The sequence below is a fragment of the Labrus mixtus genome, chromosome 1, assembly GCF_963584025.1.
Source record: "Labrus mixtus chromosome 1, fLabMix1.1, whole genome shotgun sequence".
In the NCBI taxonomy this organism is placed as follows: domain Eukaryota; kingdom Metazoa; phylum Chordata; class Actinopteri; order Labriformes; family Labridae; genus Labrus; species Labrus mixtus.
Genome location: NC_083612.1, coordinates 10,211,099 through 10,229,148, shown reverse-complemented (window position 1 = coordinate 10,229,148; position 18,050 = coordinate 10,211,099). Strand labels below are relative to the sequence as shown.

The following is an 18,050-nucleotide window of genomic DNA, read 5'->3' as shown; positions in this document are numbered from 1 at the left end:
TAAAATCAATCCTCAGCTTGACTGGTAGCCAGTGTAAGGAGGCAATAACTGAACATGTTAGGACTCTGGCTGCTGAATTTTGTATGAGCTGATGAAGAGGATAAGTACACTAGATGAAGATGATACTGCAAGGCCCCGTGTCCACCTACAGTAGCATTTTTCCAGGCAGAAAAGCGCTGGCTGTGCACTCAGAAGCGCTTGCATGAAGCGTTTGTGCGCTGAGAATTAATGGGGAAAAAAGGCGGCCGCCTGCTACTGCAAACGCTCTCTCTTCATTGAAAACTTTTTTTTAAAAAGACGCTGGCACTCGAGACAAAACACTAGGTGGTCAGAGGGCCTTAGGTGTTCATTTCTCCCAAAGTGAAAGTACCTGATTTTTAATAGAAGAACAGGACAGCTTCAACCGATTTGCAACAGTATAATCCTCCAAATGGAAAAAGCTCAATGACTCAGCCAGACCTCAAGGCTCATCTGCTGTTTGTAGTAACTATTTCACAGTGGTGAGTCCACAAACACATCTCACAGAAACTGGTGTGATCAAGCCTGAAGAAAAGCAAATATATACGACGATAGATGTCAGCCTGCCTTATCGTGGTTGTCTAGCATGAGCTGGTCTTTTTTTTTTCAATATCCCACTTGGCTCTTGGCACAGTTGTCTTTAAATATTGACACAACCACAGGTGAGGATTATCTGGACAAAAAATTCCAAAAGTCAGGAACCGGGCCACAGTCTCACAGCATCACAGAAGAAGAAACTTTATTGCCTTAGAGCTTAAAATACACCTCTTGCTGCTAAACAGGCAATGGTTGCTAACCAGCAAAACTGGAGTATAGACAAAAGCAATTTTGATAATTACTGCCTATGTGTGTGTGTGTAAAAAGTACATATATATGAGGTTGAACCAAGCTATATTTGTACAATTTTTTTTTATTATGAAGGGCAATTTGACCACGCTTGGCAAGTCTGGAGCAATGTGAATTATACACTGAACTGTACTCATCCTATCACTCTGAATGTGCCTGCCTGTCCACGTTTGCTCACGGTGATTGTTAGGCGCTATAGCAACGGACACATCCATTTAGCTTTGTTGGATAATGAGGACCTAGCGCAGCGATTACCTCTGCTGCTCTCCAGGACAGCACAGCGTCGGCAGCAGCAAAAGAGTCTAACGTACAACAGATCTGAATCTGTATAGTCCAAAGACGTTTTCCTTTCATGTAGAAGGTTGCGAATAGACAATTGCAAGTGTGGAGGGGGGGGGGGGCTTATTTACCAGATATTCAGCAATGGTGTTAAAGGCCACCCTACAAACAAACATGTGACAACATCTTCAACGCATTATCCATGAGACACTATGACACATTTAAAAAAGCAGAGATATCGATTACAGGCTGAATCAAGTGTGGACTCACAAACGTTGACGCATCAGTCAATTAATTATTCATAAATCAAGATTTAAGTGGGTGAGGCAACTCCAGAGCTAATCCTTGTGCTTTCTGGTCAAAGCTTTGTTAGTGCCAAAAGCCTTGATAGTGAATGTCAGAAGAAGACGTGCATCCAGAAACATATTTGAAATTAGAAATATCTTGGACAGAGGTCAGTGGCATAGCTCATTGTCTCTGTACTCGTATGAAATTTGAACCTAAATCTGAACAATCCTGGTGTACGTTAATTGGATTACCCTTATTTTGCACCTGCACCCCCCGGATGAGTAGCACGGCTCTGCAGAGGGCACCCATTGATCCTCAATTAAACATTACCATTTGAACAAAGCCTTAATGAAGTAACACATAAAGTTACACTTCAAACAACAATTGTTGCTTTTTATCATACAGATGTTTACATTATATCTACAGGCAAAAGTCTTGCTCATGATTCACAAAAACACTTTCCCCATGACTCCAAGTAAGTTCATAGAAGCTATCAAGCTGGTGGCTGTTTTCTGCTGCGTACTAATTGACAACAATTTGAAAAAGATGCAGGCGTTCATAAAAAAAAAAAAAAAAAAAAAAAAGATAGGTGGGCACATGGCGATACAAAAATTTACCTAGGAATTTAACCAAACACAAGACATTTGAGAAACGTTAAATGAAAGCATTGGTGTTCAAAATGATTAATTTGACTTACAAATAAATAAACTTAAGGGTTTCTCAATCATTCAACTCAAGTTCGAGTGTGGTGGTTAGGATATTAAAGGTATTCATAATCAGGTGTCAAAGGTTGAGGTCCTGGGAAATTGCACTTCTGGATAAAGAAAGCCTTTGATTGTCAATAGAAGATTAAAAAAAAGTCTCTGTTCTCAGTTTGCAGAAGTTTCCTTCCAAGGAGATTTTATAGCGTCAAACTAAGGGAGTCGCTTCTCAAGGAACACTGGGACATAGCTCATGTTTAAGCATTTGGACAAACAAGCAATGCTGTAATTTTCTCATCGAGAACGGCTTCTGTGGGATCGCTATCTCTTCGTATTGTTTGATTGCTGTATTGTACAGGATGCTCTGATGATACCCTGAGGGCTGGGAGCTCAGCTATTACAGAGCATTCATTCATTTCTCTGAATGATTCCATTGTTCACCAATCTCCTTTACTTCTATAGAACTTGATGTAGATATTATATCTATCGGACCCTTGAGATAAAACCCAGGAATGAAGAAAATGCATTCACTGTATGCAGCAGAAAATAAGCATAATTGAAGTACTCATTTTGACATATTTAGGTATTTCTACATGCAACATCTGACCCAAGCTTTAATGATCCAATTCTTAATCAAAGTATGACGATACATTGGTTTGTGCAATGATGACTAGGTCCTGCAAAGAACTACGTTTCTTGCATGACTTCCACACTCTCTCTCCCCAATTTCCTACTCCACTGTCCTATCAAAATAAAGCCGAACAATAATGATGGCCTATCAGTTAGGTACCACTTCATGTACCGAAGCTTTAGTCTTCCAAGCGTGCGGCCCGCGTTTAAATTCAATCTGCAGTTCCTCTCCTGCATGTCTTCCCTTCTCTCTCTAGTTTCCTACTTTAGCAATTGTCCTATCAAAATAACGGCCAACAAAAATGTTAGTTACCGCTTCATACCGAAGCTTTAGTTATCCAAGCGTGCGGCCTGGGATTAAGTTCAACCTGCAGCTCCTTTCCTGCATGTCTTCTCTACTTTCTCTCTCTCCAGTTTCCTGTACTCTATACACTGTCCTATCAAAATTAAGGCTAACAAAAATTATGGCCTATAAGTTAGGTACCGCTCCATGTACCGAAGCTTTAGTTCTCCAAGTGTACGGCCGCTCTTTTTCGGCCTGTTTACCCTACTGTTTCTCTCACCAATTTCCTAAACAATCTACTGTCCTTTCAAAATAAAATCTTTAAAAAAATAAAAAATAAACATTTCAACTTGACCAAAAGCAAACAGTGTTTTTTTTTATGTTGTCAAGGTTACACTGTGTCTAATGCACAGCTTGGGAGAGCAGATCTAAATAAAGTAAAATACATTTACACAAACTCAACTAAATATTCACCCATTAAATCCTGCGGCACTAATGACATCTGTGTAGAAGGATTTAATGAGCAGGGATTTCATTTCTGTAATCTTAACCACCACTTTTATAGCGGTTATAAATTGTGTTTACAGTCACAACAAGCTTTAATGTGATCTTATTTAGGTTTGATCGATTAAAGCAACTGGCTATTGAAAATAAAGCTTTCATTAAAAAGTCCACTCATCTTCCCTCAGACATGATAGTCATGATAGATTTTTTTTGTTTCATTGAATTCCACTTTAAAATAACAGAGATATGTATCATGCTGTTGCAGTAATTCAACTGCGAGCTTATGAGGGAACATCTTGAAAATAAATCACACTGTTATAGTACTTGCTGTCTCCTTACACAGCTACAGCTGAAAGAGTGTATTTGTGGATGTTCTTAATGAACCTCGGTTATTTCTCTTCAGAGATTAAAGCTTCCCTTTTTTATAGAAAGCTCAGCTGGAACGGCTTTGTTGTCATCTGCTCGGATCAAGCGGGCAGAGGGAGAAAGCATTTTGAAAGTTCAAGTAAACTGTCAGAAATGTGCTCGGTGTGAATGCAGACAGTTTATAGCTGGAGCTGAATCTCTCTCTTTGGGCCTGAGGGTTTTCGTCAGAGGACAGAACTGATAAGAAAGGCGGCCAGGCTGAACGTATAATGAGCTGCAACGCTGTGAGTGGTCAGAAGAAGGCTGTTACCTTTTGGAAATCTCTCTTACTGTGATGTGACATTTTCCCTTAATGCCCTATTCACCACGAGTCGAATGCTGCTGGATTATTGGTGAGGAAGAGGGAAACTCAGTGTACTCTGAAGCTCATTACCTTATCACTAAATCAAGACATTTCATGTCATGTTGCTTTATAAGCCTGCTTAGCTGAGGGTTAAGCATAAGTTGTCAGAGTCTGGTCTACATCTCAGCAGCTATGGTTAGTGCGACAAAGTGAGGTTGAAATGTAGTATTTTTAATTGAATAATATTAAGATATTGATATTATTATATATATTAATATTGAAGAAGTGCTTTCAGGTCTTTTGTGCACAAACTCAAAGTTGCACTGGCTTGTAAGTTTGATATGCATCATTACCTTTTCATTTTATCAGTTCAGGTCTAGAGTCTTTTTTCCTTCACTTGGATTTGCATCTGATGCTCAAATTTAGATTCTGACTATTCTGACTGAATATCTTTGGATTAAATGTATGTTCGACAACGATAAGTTACAGGCTCTTAAACATTTGGCAGTAATGCAGTTGGGTTATCTAATTTTTTAATGATTTTTGTTTGTTACAATGTGCTGTTTTTCACTTGCCTTTAATTTTATACTAAATGAAATGTTTCTAAAGTTCTTGCAAAGTATGTTTTTGTCCTCAGAATCTCCCGTCGCTCGCTGAAATATGACTCCGTAATTGAAGAGTTCCTCTTACAACGCTACGTCAGAAATACAGAACTGTCCCTTTAATCCCTGGGAAAACAAAGCCATGCCTAAAAGATGAGTACTGAAACAGGGGACGATACACACTGTAATACAAGGAAACATGTGATTTACAAGTCTCAGAAAAACACACATTAGAAATTAGACAATAAAAGTTAAAAGAATAAACTTGTAAAACATAGACTGAGGGTAGGTGATATCAGACGAAGCTGCATGAGTGTGTGAGAGGAAAGGACAGTGCAGGCTGAGAGGAGGAGCTGAGATGATCTGCTTGGTTAGGTGAAGAGCAAATGGAAAAACAGAGTAGGATGAAATAAATATGGAGGTGTAGATGAGCAGAAGGCGAATAGGCAGAGGCAGAGCGAGCAGAAATCCTTGGGAGCCCAAGGAGCAGCAGATGCTGCTCGACTTTGCTGCTCGACTTTGCTGCAGTGGTCTGAATCATTCATTTTCTTTTAGATTTTATGGCGATCTCAGTAAACATCAGCCCTGTGCTGCGTCGAGGGAGTTGTTTTCTCCAACAGCATGTGAATGCTGAGAGAGGACGGCTGGTAAAGAACAACACACTATGTCTGTTCTTTCCTTATCTCTCTGCCCTTTTTTTAACCCTGTATATCTCTATCTCTCTCTCTCTAACACACACACCTGCCAGCAGAGAGCCATGAAAGTTTTACAGGCTTGGCATCAAAAACCTCAACACAGTCCAACTGAGTCCTGGTTGACTGTTTCCTGTCAGGTATTTACAGAGCAGTTGAAGACAACAGGGCAAAGCATCCAAATTGATGCAATATGCATTATGTACCGTATATATATATTTCATCTAGGGGAAACAGTTATAAAAGCTTCACATGCAGGATAGAGCACGCTATGCTGTTCCACAAAGCTTAAGGGTACACAATGAGGGAATAACAATCATTCTGGTCTCTTATTTTTTGCATTTTTTTCTGTTACCCCAGATAATATTGCATTCTGACTTTTCTTACATAGGTATACATGTTAGAAAAGTTCATCATTACTCATCCTAGCTTGATAGAATAAAAAGCCTTTTTCACTGTTGTTCATCATGACCTACATGAGTATTTGCTGACCTGGCCCTTTAATCAGCGTCGTCTTGTTCTCACTCAAAGAGTCAATTACAGCTGATTGCTCTGTGGCCAGATTCACCAAAATGTAACAATCTGATCCAGCATCATTTATGAACTCTGCCATGAAGCTCGATGTATTTGTTAAGGTCCGATGACTTATTTACAAGTAGCAATCTCCCATGTTGAAAATTAGAACCAGGTGCAAAAAACTACAGTTCCTCAAGTGTCCACTTCAGGTTGGCTCCAAAAGCAAAATAATCACCATTCAGTCCAATCTGAAAATAACATTTTTGAATGCAGAAATAAACATGTTTACAGCCTGGTATAAAAAAAAAGAAACAATTTAAAAAGAAGGCCACGACTCTGATTCAAACCCCGGGTCGCCTACTTGAGGACTACAGCCTCTATACACAGGATGCACAAGTTAACCAGACTCTAAATATTAATGAAATGAATTAAACAAAGCCTGAGTGATGTCATCCATCTGTTACTGCAGGGGGCTCTGGATTTCCATGGAAGGCTGTCGCCATACTGGAAAAGCTGTCTCACCCTAACTATCAGTCAACCTAACCACGGACTGAGAGCTTGAACTGAGGCGAGTTTTAAGCCTCTTGACAAACCTTTACACTACACCCACCTGTCAATCATGTCAGCTTCATGCCTGAATAACACTTTATCCATCATAAAATCAAAACAAACAAGGATGAGTTATTCACCCCCCATGAGACATGAGCTAATCAGACCTATTTCATTTTTTTAACCAGGCTATAAACGTGTTTATTTCTGCTGTAAAAGCGGATATTTTTGAATGGGTGTGTATGTGACTTCCTGTGCTTCTGCAGCCAGCCCCAAGTGGACACTCGACGAACTGCAGGATTTTGCTCTTCCAATTTCATCCACTTCATTTTTCAACACCAGAGGTTGCTGCTTGAAACTAACCACTCGGCTACTGGTTCTTCATAAGGAGAACTTCTGAAGCCCATTGATGGCCTGTCACCATATTTGAAATTCCGTCTCAACCAGAAGTTTCTGTCCACCTAACAACAGGTAAAGAAGCTGAGGCCTCCTAACAGCTACAACAAGACATCAACAGATCAGCCACGCCCCTTTTTATGATAATCTCTTATTCTTCAAAACTCAATACTGATGAGTTACAAAAAGAAATCAACCCCTCCTACAGTTTTTGCTGATAAAGACGAGCTATTCATTCAATAAAGAAGATTTGTGGAGCAGTCTGAGTCAAATTTTCAGAGGTGAAAAAGGCTTGAGTTTAATGTTATTTTGATTTTTCAGAGCTTTTTATTTCATTGGGGATTAATTTTGTCCTAGAAAGTGGTTCCAAGTTCTAACAGCCATTTGAGGGTCGTTTTAAAAAAAAAACTAATATTCAGGTGAGTCAAATGCAGTTTCTTTAATCCTTTACCTGCTTTGTTGTAAAGAAGTGCAAAGAAGACACACAAGGGTCCACGTGATGAATATGAAGCACAATCTGAGCTTTATCGTTCAGCTTTTCCTCTCTCTATCAAGAACTTGAGTCATTAAAATGAATGGGAGCTTATTCAGCCTCTTCAGTGTGGCTAACACCACTGTCGCTGACTCTTAATGGGAGAAGAAGGACACAAGGTCACTCAGCAGCAGCTTTGTTTCACACACTTGGAGTCACACAAAATGTGATCCCAGAACTTTCAAACACCATATTAGTGTAAGATGTCCTGCCCACGCACACGACAAATACATTGCCTGAGATAATAGGGAGGTGTACTCACATCAGAGATTTATCCACCATGCTTTGTATTAAATGAGGTCGTAAAAAACACGACTCACCAGTACAAGAGAGGAATTCAAAGTGATTGATGATGATTGCATCACACAAGGTTTACACAATGCAGACCTCTGTTAATTATGCTGTGGCAGTAAACAAATGATTACAACATGCAGTAAATATGACTCAATGTGGAAACATTTAAGTGTCAAACTTTTGCTTAAAGTTCCTCAAATTTCTATCCCAAAAAATCCCCCTTTAAATACAATATACAAGTCATATATCAAGTTAGAGTCTTCATATTTGTTTGTTTTAGTAGATTATAATGAAGTGCACTTCTGGTGAGGACAGGTGCCTTTGAAAAGAAGATATGAGAGTGACAATAAAAAAATGTAAAACCAGAGGGCTTTTCCCTTTTTTGTTACAATAATATGCTGTACTGCCAGTCCTCCTCATCCTTTATTAGTGGGGGAGCAAAACAATCTCTTCCGTCCATCCATTATCTTGACCGCTTTTTCCAGTTCGGGGTCGCGCGGGGGGCTGGAGATGATCCCAGCTGTCAGTGGGCGAGGGGTGGAGTTACACCCTGGACTGATCGCCATTAAATCACAGGGCTGACATATAGAGACAGACAACCAGCCACACTTACGACAAAACCAATAGGCAATTAAGAGTTACCAATTAATCTAAAGAGCATGTCTGGACTGTGGGAGGAAGCCAGAGTACCCGGGGGGGAAACCCACGCATGCACAGGGAGAACATACAAACTCCACACAGAGAGGCTCCTGTCCGACAGGGATCCAAACCAGGAACCTCCTCGCTGTGAGGCAACAGTGCTCCCAAAATGATCTCTTGAAAACCTCATATTTGCTTTTAAGGAGTCAAATGTCATAAGTTTGAACTAAACGCAATAAAACCCAAATGTGCTTTTTTAAATGACGTTTTTGCAAAGGACAGAACTCTCAAGAGCATATAGACTTGTTCATATGATTCTAATCTTCTCTAATATCTCTAAGATATACTTTGTATGATGAGGTAATGGAAGCACATGCCAAAACAATACAGGGACTGATGGGCCAGCATGGATAAAAAAAACTGTTTAATATTTGCAGTTTTGTGGAGTTGAGTGATCACTGAAACTTCCAAATAAGGAGTTCTGATTTGTAGTTTTTGTTTTAGTGATAAATTAAACAACCAATTAGGATGGCTTAATTTATTAAGCATGATAAGACTGAATCTATGAATCTTAAATTAATTGGCAGCTATTTCAAAAGGAAATATTAAACAATTAGCAGAACTGAGTTATAGGAGAAGAGGCAAACAAAAATCCTACATTTTCTCACCTAAACTGGCGGAAGTACAGTGTTTTCTTTTTTTCTTAGCCAACCCTTAGAGCGCATGCTTACAGTGGCAGCTGGGTCTGCAATGTGGTGAATCTACACAAAGAGAGCCAATGAAATTACCTTCCTGACCATATATGGCGAATAAAAGACGGGGCGTCCTGACAGAACAGATTGCACCCGTGTGAAAATTGTACCCTCGGTTTGTATACGAAGAAGGTGGGCGGACACACCACACACAGGCCGCTGAAAACGTGTTATTCCACTCAGATATCAGAAATGTTTCTATCAGAGTCCGAGGATGAAATAGAACAGCTTGAATGGGATTCGGACTCTGATAGCGATGTCAGCGACTGCGGTCTGGATGAGGACTACATCCCCAGGGGGCTGGGACGAGGAGCTCACCAGTAAGTAACCCAGAGAAAGACACCGAGCTGTCTTCAGCCCAGAGGGATAAAACATAGATCTATGTCATTATTGATGTTCTTTATTACTATTAAATATCCATGACACACAGCGAAAGAATGACTGCGGTCAAGCCAGCCGCTCCTCTAGTTTACATGGTGAAGTGAGCCGCCCCTAAATTTTAAGTGCCCACGTATTCTGATCTTTATGGTAAATGCTCCGGACTGCAGAGCGAGCAGGAGTAACAGACAGAGAGAGCGATTTTGACCCGTTATTAATCTCCTTTTCCAGACATAGGAAGTATTAAGTCCAACCATATCAGAATCATTTTCTACTTATGGAAGAATATTTTTTTTTACAAGACATCAATGTCATAAAAAAGACTCATTATAGTGATTTATAAGGGACTTTGACAGTGGATTTCTCAAAAAGTACACAGTAAAAGTACTTCATATTACTTGTGCATGTAGTGTAGGAAGTACTAAGTGTACACATATCAGAATCATTGTCTACTTATGGAAGAACATATATTTTTATATTTTTTTCCCAGGAAAACACCTTATTTTGAAAAACGGAAGTTATTGCAGACTCGCAGTATTATTCTCAAACTAATTTCACCGACCTCCGAAGCTATTCCCTGAACAGTATTTTGTTTGCTCCCGTTTCATACACGTGTATCTCATAGTCATTTTTATGGTAAGACCTAGGCATTTAGCACTTCACTTCATCGCTCTCTCTCTCTCTGCTCGCTCTGGAGTCCGGAGCATTTACCATAAAGATCAGAATACGTGGGCACTTCAAATTTAGGGGCGGCTCACTTCACCATGTAAAAGCGAGGAGAGGCTGGCTTGACCGCAGTAAAGAATGCACGTGTTATTGTTATGTTACAAACAGAGATAAACGAGTCAAGGCATGCAGTGCATTCATAAAATCTTGCAGTCGGACTTCTTTCTCATGCAGCATTTACAGTACATGCTCACACTCACAGAGGCCTGTTGGCATGGCCTGCTTCTCTGCAGACTTTGGTAACAACACCTGTGCACGCGCTGTACCACAAGTGCTGAAGTTGCGGGTGCACTCAAACATGAAGCATCAAAGAGGACGATGCAAAGCGCACGGAAATCATGTAAACGCATATGTTGCGCAATACTGGAGTGATATATAGTAACACACTGTGACTTTATTCTGCGCATGACACCCTCTGAGTTATGGGAAACACTGCAAATATCTAGCCTACTGTAATGTAAACATAGCAGCCTATATGATTCTATCAATGGAGCAGGGGCTGCTCTAGATTTTTTTGAAAGTGGTGGCCCAGGGAAAAGGAATGGGGGGGGGGGGTGACTAAAAAAAATCTGACTTTTTTGTGTGAAAGTTTAACACAAAGTATAAAGATCTTGGGCAGAAAAGGTGAAATGCTTGCATTATTACTGATAAGAAAAGTTAGAATTGATATTAAAAAAAACTAACAAATGCATCATCGTCACAATTTATCATTAGTTTAGTACCAATAAGCAGGTGAAAACAGTTTAGCAACACCTTCTTTGTCTCCAACATCTTTTATCATGTCTGAGAAAATAACCCTGATGATGTCATCAATGATGTCATCAGGTAAAGAGATAATATATCACAGAGAAAGGGGGTGAGAGGGATTATTTTGAGTGAAACTGGTATCAATATTTAAAACATTTAAATATAATTGATACATGTGACTATTCATTTGTGACTTAGATCACTTTTTGATCACACTTTGGAGATTACTTATTGTACTATTGGTCTATATAATGAGGTAGAAACATTTCTTTATATTCCATTTAGAAACAATATTGAATGTTGTCTATTTTTAGCTTATCTTGGCAATTTATAAAAGTACCTCTCCCCTTCGACGAAAACAATGAAAACAACAAAGGCTGTGAAATGAATTAAAAAATATTGACATTGCATAATCTTGCTTTCCATTTTTGCAACCATCCCATCCAAAAAATAACCGGAGTGTCATGTTAAAATGTGTAGTTTTCTAAGCTCCCAGAATCCCTTTTGTTGTCTCGATTTCTTCCTCATCCGTTTTATGATAGCCTGGATATTACCATTATGATTAGTTATATTATTTATTGAAGTAGAGTAGAATTAGAAGTATTTAACAGGTAGCAATCAACTACAACTAAATAACCAGCATCACTGCACCTCATTGTACTGCCCTTTTTTATTCTTTTGACCTCTTTGTCTTTTTATATTAGTTAAAATTCCACTGTTTAAATACCATAGTGTTGTTTCACCTCAACTGTATCATTAATACTTTCCTATATACTTTGTTTACAGGGGAGACTCCACTGATGAGGGAACTTCCGATGAGGAGTTGGATAGTACCCCTGCAAAGAGAAGAGCACGTGGAAGCTCTGCTTCTCATTCTCCAGCGTCATCGCCACTGAAGACCCCATCTAAGAAGTGCACAAAGAGCCCACTCAGCAAGAAGGTCCACCATGCTTCAACACCCAAAAAAAACACTGGCTCCCCAAAAAATGGCAAGGCATTCTCCACTCCCCGCAGGAGAAATCTAAGTGGGAAGAGAGAACTTACAAAACAAGGAGAAGGTGAAGTGGATGATGGAGACCGGTGGCATGACATTGATGAAGAAGACGTCGAGCCTCCGCAGCCAAAGTTCAGACCTGAGAGGGACGTTGGGCCGCAGCTGAACAGAACCTCCAATTACACTCCACTCGACCTGTTCCAGCTGTTCTTCTCAAAGAAAGTGATCGAAACGTTGGTGAGAAACACCAATATCTACGGGAAGAAGAAACACCAAGGTGACAAGAAAGGCTGGGTGCCAGTCACAGCTGCAGACATGTACTCCTTCCTCAGCCTTGTCCTCTACATGGGTATCGTACCACTTAAAGCCATGACAGATTACTGGAGAGGGTCTGAGCTGTTCAGTTTGCCATTCCCTGCTTCTATAATGCCCAGAATACGCTTCACAACCATCCTTGGCAGTCTGCACATGAACGATCCTGCGGTTGAAGCGGCCAATGACAAGAAGAGAGGGACATCAGAGTATGACCGATTATGCAAGATTAAGCCCTTATATGAGCAGATTTTGGAGGCCTGCTACACTTTTTTTCATCCCCACCAGCATATCTCCATTGATGAGCGGATGGTGGCGACCAAAGGTAAGATCGCATTGAAGCAGTACATTAGAAACAAGCCCACTAAATGGGGGTTTAAGCTTTTTGTTTTTGCAGACTCAGAGTGTGGCTACACGCTGAACTTTTATGTGTACGCAGGAAAAGAGGGTGAACCCTCAGGGAAGGGAAGCAGCTATGATACTGTCATGAGGCTGCTGAACATCCCCTTTCTGGGCAAAGGCTACAAGCTCTATGTGGACAACTTTTACACCAGTCCAAGACTCTTCAGTGACCTCCTACAGAAAAGTGTCTTTGCGTGCGGTACTCTTCGCTCCAATGTGGCTGGTTATCCCAAAAAGATAAAAAATGACATCCCAGATAGAGCACCAAGGGGAACCATCCGCTGGATCAGAAAAGGAAAGCTGCTGTTTGTGAAGTGGTCGGACACCCGAGAGGTAACAATGTGTACCACTTTACACAAAGCATACAGCAATGACATGGCAAAACGCAATACCAAAGGCGCAGATGGACAGTGGCAGGTGAAGCAAGTGCCCATTCCAGGATGCATCAAAGATTACAACAAGTACATGGGCGGTGTTGACCTCTCGGACGCTCTCATTGGCTATTACAACGTCCTCCAGAAAACCACAAAATGGTACAAAAAGTTTTTTTATCATTTTGTGGACATCGCCACTGTCAACGCCTTCATCATCCACAAGGAAATGTGCAAGCTGCAGAAACAGCCAGTGCTAAAACAGAAACAGTTCAGGGAACAGCTGATTCTGTCTCTGGCAGACATCGGGTCCTCTCCAAACCGCTCAGGTCCACAAAACCTTATATGGCCTCCCTTCCCTCTCAAAGGGCCCCTTAAGTCCCAGAAACCTCCTTCCTCTGCATCCAGAGAACCCGGCCCCTCAACCTCTCCTTCCGAAGAGGATCCCGCTGCTGGGGCCTCTCGCCCCCTGCATAAAGGTCACCTGCCGGCTTACTTTGTAGAAAGCGTGAAGAACTTGTCGTCAAGAGATCGGGCCACTGCAGGCAGAAGGGCGTGTGTGTTGTGCAAGATGAAGTCGCCGATCTATTGCAGGACTTGTCTTAAAACTCTGTGTTTAACCACCACGAGGAACTGCTTCAGTGAGTGGCATAGCAGCAACGGTATCTGTGTCTAAGTGACTTGACTTCCCAGTGTGTAATCTGTGACACTGCTCTTTGATGTCGGAGGTGAGTGAACTCATTTGTTCACTCAGTTGGTGTATCATCCTTCTTAAGTGAGTTCCTTTTGGTCACCTGGGGTGAACAAATGTGCTTCCTTTTGATTCCCTTTTCCAAACTTTAGAAAACAAAAGTTGCTAAACAAATGATTACACTGAGTATTTGACAAACTTTTTTTGGATGTGTTGGAGTGTTAAGAGCGATTTTTCAGACCAAGTACAAGTCGGCTATTGAAACAGTTTTGGCAGATGGCTGTTCAACATGAGTCTGGTTCTGCTCGAGGTTTCAGCCTCTGAAAGGACGTTTTTCCTTGCCACTGTAACGTTGGGAATCATTGCTCAGTGCTGTGCTCTTTACTTTACTCTTAGATATATTATTTACAAAGAGCCAACATCAATCCACCATGAGCACAACACTAAGCAACATTTAGCAAATTTACTTTTTGACATGTAAAAGCTTCCTTTTAAGAGGCAGAAACCTCGAGCAGGACCAGACTCATGTTTGAACAGACATCTGCTGCGACTGGGTTGGGCTTGAGAGGTGATTTAGAGAGAGATGCAGAGAGAAAGAGATGGATTGAGAGAGAAAAGAAAATAGCAGCAACAACAACATTAACAATGTTATTATTGAAATGATTTTAAAAGAATGTTTGATTCTCATCAGGTGTTCCTTACTTTGAACTGTGAAAATGTCAGCAACAGATCCAGTTGCATCGTGCTGTGTTATTTACTTTGTTACAAACATAACACTTCTACACATTTCACTTTTTATGTAACCTGTTACACGTTCAGTGGATTTCAGTACCACACAACATGCAACAAGCACAACACTTGAAATGATACGTTGTCTAATGTTGCGGTGCATAAAAGGAGCAATTATTAAAGGAGCAGTGATTGACTAATCTTGAAAAAGTCAGCAAACACATGCACATCACTGATTTAGGTGCTCAAAAAATCACTAGAGTGACTCCTAATCCTGACAATTTAGTAGTGCAGAATATGCAGTCTTCTCGACTTTTGTCATCCTTGTTTTTGTAAGAAAAATAATATCTTCAAACTGCAGACATGGCTCCTACTTTGCTACCTGCTCAAAAACCGAGAGGCCACCATTATGGTCTGTTTGAGATTTAAATATTCTCAGCCTGCTAGCTTCTTCATTACTCTGTGCACAACGATGCAGAGAGAAACCACAAATGAAAAGACGGTCAGGTAACAGCAGTGGTGCTCCTATAGAGAGTAGATGACCTTAATAACCTGTAGGTAGTGAACTCAAAGCGTATGTATATACTTCTAGAGGAATGTTGGTTTCTTTACAGGCAGACATAACTGTTAATGTCCCAAAAGGCCTCATAACTGTTCCAGTCATTAGTCATCTCAAAGTGTCTCTTAAACTCTTCATAAAGAACATCCAAGAACTTAATGGCATTGTAAAGTGTCTTACAGACCAGTTAGCAGCATATTACTGCCTTGATTAATCTGAGAAGGAGCCCGGCTGCAGCTCAGCTCAGGAGCTCTTATGACTTCTAAAAACTGGACTATCATAACACCAAAAAAAAAAAGGCATTCAGCATCATAAAACATGTATCTCTAGCTACCTCTACCTGGGAAACTGCAGTAAAAAGGAACACCTCAAGTCAGCTTTTCATGAAACCTGAGATGACCTTACGCCTACAGATCCAGTGATTAAATTGACCCATTTGCCTTTCATGAATTACAGCTACTCCTCGGATCAAACTTGAATTTCACAAATGATGCAAAAGACTGTTTCACACAGCTAAGTATATCTACATGTGTACGGTTTTGATATCACTTGAAACATAATGTTTACATGAAACGTCAGTGTTCCTGGTAATTCAGCTCCTTGGTCCTGTCAGTATGCTGGCTTTTGCACTGCGTGGTTGGTGCATGCATTATGCTCGACTCGCAGCTAATCTTTGACATTTTTAATTACTGTACCTCAGCAGTCGAGGATTAACCCACTTTGGTTTCTGCTTGGATTTTGAAATGCTCAGCTGGATTTGGCTTCCCTTTAATTTGTCTTGGAGAAAAACTCCAGTGATGTGGTTCAGGCAGAGGATGAACCAGCACAGTCAGCTATGACAGCATTCCAGCACGCCTTCTGTTTTTTTGATACATCTACACGGTTCATGAATGCACTTTTTAGATTACAGTCAACCTGTTTCGTTTTACTCTCTGCATAGAGATTTCAACGCACAATTGACTGATCAGAAAGGCTGGATTGTCTTTTGGTAGAAGCATGACACACGTGGTCATGTCCAAAACCCAAACTTTCTCACAAAGAAGAGAACAACTTGGCACTACATTTTTGACTTAGTGGACACACTACTGAAGTATCAACACTTTGTCATGGACCTATTTTCTCTCTGAAGATCTTGAGAGTTTTATCAAACGATTTGAAAGCAGTGACCTCATAGTCTCATTCTCTTGTCTTTGTAGCTTTACAAGTTTTTATACAAAAAAAAACAAAAAACTGATGTGACTGTCTGAGAGAGAAGTACAACAACTTGGCACTTCTGTTCAGACTTTATGAACTCTACTGTAGCACGTCTCAACATTGTGGTATGGACCTTTATACCTCTTATTAAACTAATTCCATCTGCAAATGTTCTAGGAGTTGTTTCCAATTGTTGTAAACTAACATGTTTCTTTTTTTGTTTCTAATACACCTTTTTATACGAATGTATCCAGAATGTATTTGTATGCGGAGCAGGAAATAGTGTATTCTTTTCTGTGTTTTTCAAAATAAAATACTTGTTTTTGAAAAGCAACTGGCTGTATGTTGTTTTTAAGTAGAACAAGTTTATCCCAGTTATGAATAAATCTTGACTAGTTGGTCGAAGGCTATCTTTGTAGACATGTTGTCAGTGATGCTAACTGTAAAATAATGCTGTGGTACATTAGGAATGTTAAAAACGTCATGAGCATCACGGGGATTCAGCATCCTGTACCTCTGCAGAAGTTTTGACTCTTCAGGATGTTTTGGTAAAGCACTCATTAGAAGTAATGACAACCTGAAGCTAGATTTGTGTTTCAAATTACATTCTGACTCAGATATTAAACCTTTTTAGTGTAAATTATGTGGATTTATAATATTTATATTATGACTGAGAGAAATACAAAAAATACAAACTTTCAAGAATAATCACAATTCAACAGTTAGCTTAATTTGTGTTGGAATAAAGTATGACATTTTCTGTAAATGACAACATTAATGTCACACCTACACATCCACACAGTGACAGCAGAGGCTGCTATGAAGTAAGGAAGAGTCCATCGGTATTAATTAATCCATTCATTCATAGAATCAGTTTCCTTAATGTCTGATGATATAGTAAGGTCATTTTATGATTTAATTCAGTAAATATCTTACATACTGGACCTTTAGGAAAGGTTAAGAAGGCATGGTGCAAAAAATAAAGAGTCCAAGTGAACTCTGAACTAATCCAGCTCGGGGCTGATACAGGCTTTACATGAGCAAATCCATAAGCAGCCAGGTGGCAGCTCCAGAGCTGTTCCGCCTGTGATTAATAGCCTGATAGCTCCCATCGCGGAGGCTTTGTGGACAGAACATCCTCTCAGGTGGAGCTATGTGATGTGAGCGTCCCTCTGTGATTATATATCCTGTGTCTGCAGATAAGAGACTGTTTAACCTTCTGCCAATCACAACCGCTGACATTATTTGGTTTTCCCCTGAACGTTAAATTGGGAGCAATTCAGCGGGCGCTGTGCTGAATCTCATATCTCAGTCCATAAAGCAGAAACCTCAAGAAGGCAAACTTTTGTTTCCATTTCACAGGAGATTAATAATCTTCACCATGCCAGAGCAAGCAAAATGTAATGTCTTCAGATAAAATAGACTCTGTTTGAGTGTTAACATCACACCGTTTATTCAATCTTTTCACTGCATTTGGAAATATTAGCTTACATTTTCTCATATCACGGAGCAGTTTCACCTGTGACACTGAAGCCAAGCGGTTCAGAGCTAGCTCTGCCTAGTGCATGCTGGGATGGGTTGTAGGTTTTCTGTACTCCTGAATAATAGTAGGCAAGCAAAGACAATGAGTGTTCTGCATATGAATAGACATCTTGATCTGGCAATGGTGGAGACATGACAATTGTGCCTTACTGAAATTGATGGTTGGCACTAAAGC

General features: G+C 40.2%; 2 protein-coding genes across 2 annotated transcripts in view; one reads left to right on the top strand and one right to left on the bottom strand.

The window, feature by feature from the left end:
• Positions 1-18,050, bottom strand: part of LOC132991998 (protein kinase C-binding protein NELL1-like) — a 259,382-nt gene that overhangs the window by 111,275 nt on the left and 130,057 nt on the right. The window lies entirely within an intron of this gene.
• On the top strand, positions 9,400-16,673 carry LOC132992069 (piggyBac transposable element-derived protein 4-like). Its single transcript, XM_061061220.1, has 2 exons — positions 9,400-9,550; positions 11,868-16,673. Exons 1-2 carry the CDS (start codon positions 9,423-9,425, stop codon positions 13,834-13,836), a joined length of 2,097 nt encoding a protein of 698 aa, XP_060917203.1. The 5' UTR covers positions 9,400-9,422; the 3' UTR covers positions 13,837-16,673.

Coding starts and splice junctions, on each gene's coding strand:
- LOC132992069 (XM_061061220.1), top strand. CDS start 9,423: ATGTTTCTATCAGAGTCCGAGGATGAAATAGAACAGCTTGAATGGGAT. Junction 9,551..11,867: donor CTGGGACGAGGAGCTCACCA/GTAAGTAACCCA, acceptor CTTTGTTTACAG/GGGAGACTCCACTGATGAGG.